This window comes from Littorina saxatilis, linkage group LG6 (genome assembly GCF_037325665.1).
Source record: "Littorina saxatilis isolate snail1 linkage group LG6, US_GU_Lsax_2.0, whole genome shotgun sequence".
NCBI lineage: Eukaryota > Metazoa > Mollusca > Gastropoda > Littorinimorpha > Littorinidae > Littorina > Littorina saxatilis.
The window spans coordinates 43554240-43558491 of NC_090250.1; the positions used below are offsets into that span (position 1 = coordinate 43554240).

A 4252-nucleotide genomic window follows, 5' to 3' on the forward strand; every position below is an offset into this window, starting at 1 on the left:
TGTTGTGGCGTTGGTGTTGGGGTCCGGCAGCGTTGGTGGGCTCGGGTATGTCTCGTCTTCGCTACTACTGCAGACATAATAACAGTCGTCGTCATCGTCGTCATCGTCGTCGTCATCGTCGTCGTCATCGTTGTTGTTGTTGTTGTTGTTGTTGTTGTTGTTGTTGTTGTTGTTGATGATGGTGATGGTGTCCGGCGGGGCCGCCCGCGTGGGTGGTGCTATCGCTGACATCCCTTCTTCGGAAAACTGCGGCATGGCTGTGGCAGTGGTGACGACGACGGGCTCTTGCTGTTGTTGTTGTTGTTGTTGTTGTTGTTGTTGTTGCTGTTGTTGCTCTTTGGAATTGGTTGTTGTTGTGGCGTTGGTGTTGGGGTCCGGCAGCGTTGGTGGGCTCGGGTATGTCTCGTCTTCGCTACTACTGCAGACATAATAACAGTCGTCGTCATCGTCGTCATCGTCGTCGTCATCGTCGTCGTCATCGTTGTTGTTGTTGTTGTTGTTGTTGTTGTTGTTGTTGTTGATGATGGTGATGGTGTCCGGCGGGGCCGCCCGCGTGGGTGGTGCTATCGCTGACATCCCTTCTTCGGAAAACTGCGGCATGGCTGTGGCAGTGGTGACGACGACGGGCTCTTGCTGTTGTTGTTGTTGTTGTTGTTGTTGTTGTTGCTGTTGTTGCTCTTTGGAATTGGTTTTTTCGTCGTCGTCATCGTCGGTGTTGTTGATGACGTCTGGGGCTGCTGCCGCGGGTGGTGCTGGCGGTGGTTGACTGGTCACGGTGGTGGTGGTGGCGGCGATCGCAGAGTCGACGTCTTGTTCCGCGTCATGTACCATCGGTTCCTCGTCAAAATCATCGTCTTCGCAGTCGAGTTCGATTTCATCATTGATGTCTGGAAAAACTTCATCCAACTGTTGTTGTTGTTGTTGTTGTTGTTGTTGTTGTTTGTCATCCACGCTGGTGCTATTGTTGTTGTTGTTGTTGTTGATGGTGGTGGTGATGGTGTCCAGCGGGGCCGCCGTGGATGGTGCTATCGCTGACATCCCTTCTTCGGAAAACTGCGGCGTGGCTGTGGCCGCGGTGACGACGACGGGCTCTTGCTGTTGTTGTTGTTGTTGTTGTTTGTCATCCACGCTGGTGCTGCTGTTGTTGGCGGTGTTGGTGGTAGTGGTAGTAGTAATGGTGGTGGTGGCAAATTTAACAATTTTTTGGGGTTTTAATTGTTTTCTCAGTGGGCGCTGCCACGGGGTAGCAACAACACCACCACTAGACTCTTGTTGTTGTTCTTGCTGTTCTTGTTGTTGTTCTTGTTGTTCTTGTTGTTGTTGTTGCTGTTCATCGTGGTCTTTCTGGATGTTCCATACTGTATTATGTCGATGAAGTTTTCGCTTTTGACCTCTTGTTATCATCGTCGCAGTGCTGGTCGGTACCACCGTGCCACAGCGGCCGCCGTCGTCGTTGCTCCGTGTGTTACTAGCCATCATACTGTTAAGAAAAAAGAACGTACTTTTAAGTACAAGTAGTATTGGTAGTACTATTAGTACAAGGAACTTAGTCGATAAATATCGACAGGGGGCCGACAAATGGTTTAAATGGGAAATGTGTGTATATGGGTGTGGGTTTGAAACAAACAAACAAACCAACCCATGTGAACCCCGGGCCGCAGGCCTTCGATGTAGTGATTGAAAAAAAAGGATGTTCTCAAATGGTTCAATTCTCATTTGGTCTGATTCTCAAATGGTACCGGTATACTCCCCCACCCCCCTGGCCGCAGGCCTAGGAGTAAAATTTTATAGACACTGACCTTCTTCCCAGGGGTCATTGACCCAGTTTTAGCTATGAGAGGTGGTTCGCCCAGAGGCTGTAGAGTATACTGGGGCGGTCTCTTTGATGTCTTGAGAGGAAACTTGGCCAGGGTAGTACATGCACCAGAACTGGTGGACACCAAGGACAAACATGAAATCGAAGCAGTTTGCTTTCAGAGGGAACGGTCGTCAGCAACTCAAACTTCTCTGTTTTCTTTTTTTTTTTAAATCTGACTTTCTTTGTGGCCCCCTGACTCCGCCCTCTGTAAGGACCCCCCTCCACAAGGACCGATTTTTGTCAACATTTTAAAGGTCGCTAGAGAGGGGTTCCACTGTATGACCTAACCGCTACTGGCAGACGGCCTCAATCTTCACGCGCAAAGACGAGATTAATAGGTGCTCGGTTTTGGTATTTTGAATTACATTACATTAAACCTTTGTTGGGTTTCATGGTCATGGCAACAGCCATAATAATATTACATGATGTATAATATCATATTTCAGCATATGTGAATTACATGTCATCATACTAAACTGTCATACATTTTTATTCCTACATTATTCTGATTGATCACAACCAAACCTACTATCATTGGACACATCCAAATGCAAGCGCCTGTTCTTGACAATTTAGATCAGTGCAATTTCCTGGGTCGGGCTTTGCCACAGACACTCACGGTTTGGCCTGTAGGTAAAATGTACAATGTATTTTCTGATTTGTGCACAAAAGCTTTTTTTCTTTTTTCTTTTTTTTAACATAACAATGTTTAATGTCACTGTATGTTTAAAAGACCATGGTCATATTTGTAAAAAAAATGTTAAATTAGAAAATAAATAACATTTTGGTTCATGATTTTTCCTACACCTGTGCTAAAAATAAGAAATAAAAATGTCGGGTATATAAGTCACTCAAATACAGCTAGGTATGAATGGCTCGGTTTGAGTTTGTTGCAGTTGACCCTGCACAAAGCGACATATCATGTTTTTGTTGAACAATTTTGACGTCACCCCTCCCATAGGGTGACGTATTTCACAACTTCCTGTGTTACACAAACTCTGTGATGACCAATTTTGACGTCACCCCTCCCATAGGGTGACGGATTTCACAACTTTCTACAGATGAACAATTTTGACGTCACCCCTCCCATAGGGTGACGGATGTCACAACTTCCTGTGTACACAAACTGATGACGTATTTCACAACAAAATGGCGCTGCCCATGGTCAACCTCGAAACTATCCGTATAGAATGGGGGCGTCCTCGCCCCCATAATGAGTGGTAGTAGTAGGAGAACCATTCAACTGAGACAAGAACAACCTCCTCTCGTGTAGTGGTTGTGAGGCCAAGTGTCCCTTCGAGCTGACCCGTACGGCATTTATACACACACACACACACACACACACACACCCTGGAGGGGAAGGGGGGAGAAAGAAGAAGAACGGAAGAACAACTTGGCCCGGGATCTGATATTATTTTGGGGCGCGGACTTTTGCTCAAAAAGTGAAAATCGCGAAAAGAAACGTACGAAATGTTGGGAGAGATGTCAAGGGGGGAGGGAAACAACCGTGCGGCAAATTTGCCCGTACAGTCAAAAAAAATCGATATAGAGTCAGACGTGGCGCAGCGGCTGTGGCTGGGCTGGGCTGGGCTGGCTTGCCTTGCTACCGGGCCCGGCGGCTTGCTTCAGAGTCGCATATCAATGACGGGGCGTCACCACAAAAAGAATTCCATTCACAACACATTCATTCACAAGCCGGCCCAGCCGGCGGACCAATCGAATCACGGGTCACAAAAGCACATGCCCGCTGACGTCAAGTGCGCCGCGGCGGCGAAAATAGGCGATGATTTGTTAGCTCCTCCCTCCCACCAGTCTAAATCCTACATCGTTGTTCAGCTACATGACGGTAAACTCAATGTTAAATGGATTTGTTCACACAGACGATGATGTTTGTTTGTTGACGGTTGACACACTAGTTCAATTTGTTTATTTCAGACACTTTCAATTTTCACGAAGCAGTGTGTCGTGTCACGCTTTTTTTTGGGTACAATGATGCAGCTTTGTGGAAGGACCCATCATTATTTGTTATCTCCCCTTGCGGCACTATCCGTTAGTAGTAGTAGTAGTATATGGGTTTGTTTTTAGACTACTATATGTTGAGGCTCCAGTCTTATTGTCTTCCTCAGAAAAATGTCTTGTCTTTTTTTTTTCCCCCCTTGTTGTGTGTATAGTCTTTGGCCGGCTCTCTCTCTCTCTCTCTCTCTCTCCTTCCAATTTCATTTCAATATTCTGCCTGGACAGGGGGGGTAGTGGTGGAAAAATTGGTGGCTGTGTGTGTTGACACAAAATAATAATTACTCACTTTTACGACAGAAATGTGCGGACGGTCCCCGTGATTTTCTTGCCGCAAGCCAAACAATCGTCAAAGATGTTCGAGCATTTTTCACAGGTGAG

At 46.6% G+C, this 4252-nt stretch overlaps 1 protein-coding gene across 1 annotated transcript in view; it reads right to left on the reverse strand.

Moving 5' to 3' along the window:
• LOC138968025 (putative uncharacterized protein DDB_G0282129) overlaps positions 1-1476 on the reverse strand; it is a 1512-nt gene extending 36 nt beyond the window's left edge. The window contains exon 1 of the mRNA XM_070340585.1: positions 1-1476. This exon is cut by the window's left edge and continues 36 nt beyond it. Within this exon, the coding sequence (XP_070196686.1) occupies positions 1-1476 (1476 nt within the window).
• Between the last annotated feature and the right edge of the window lie 2776 nt (positions 1477-4252).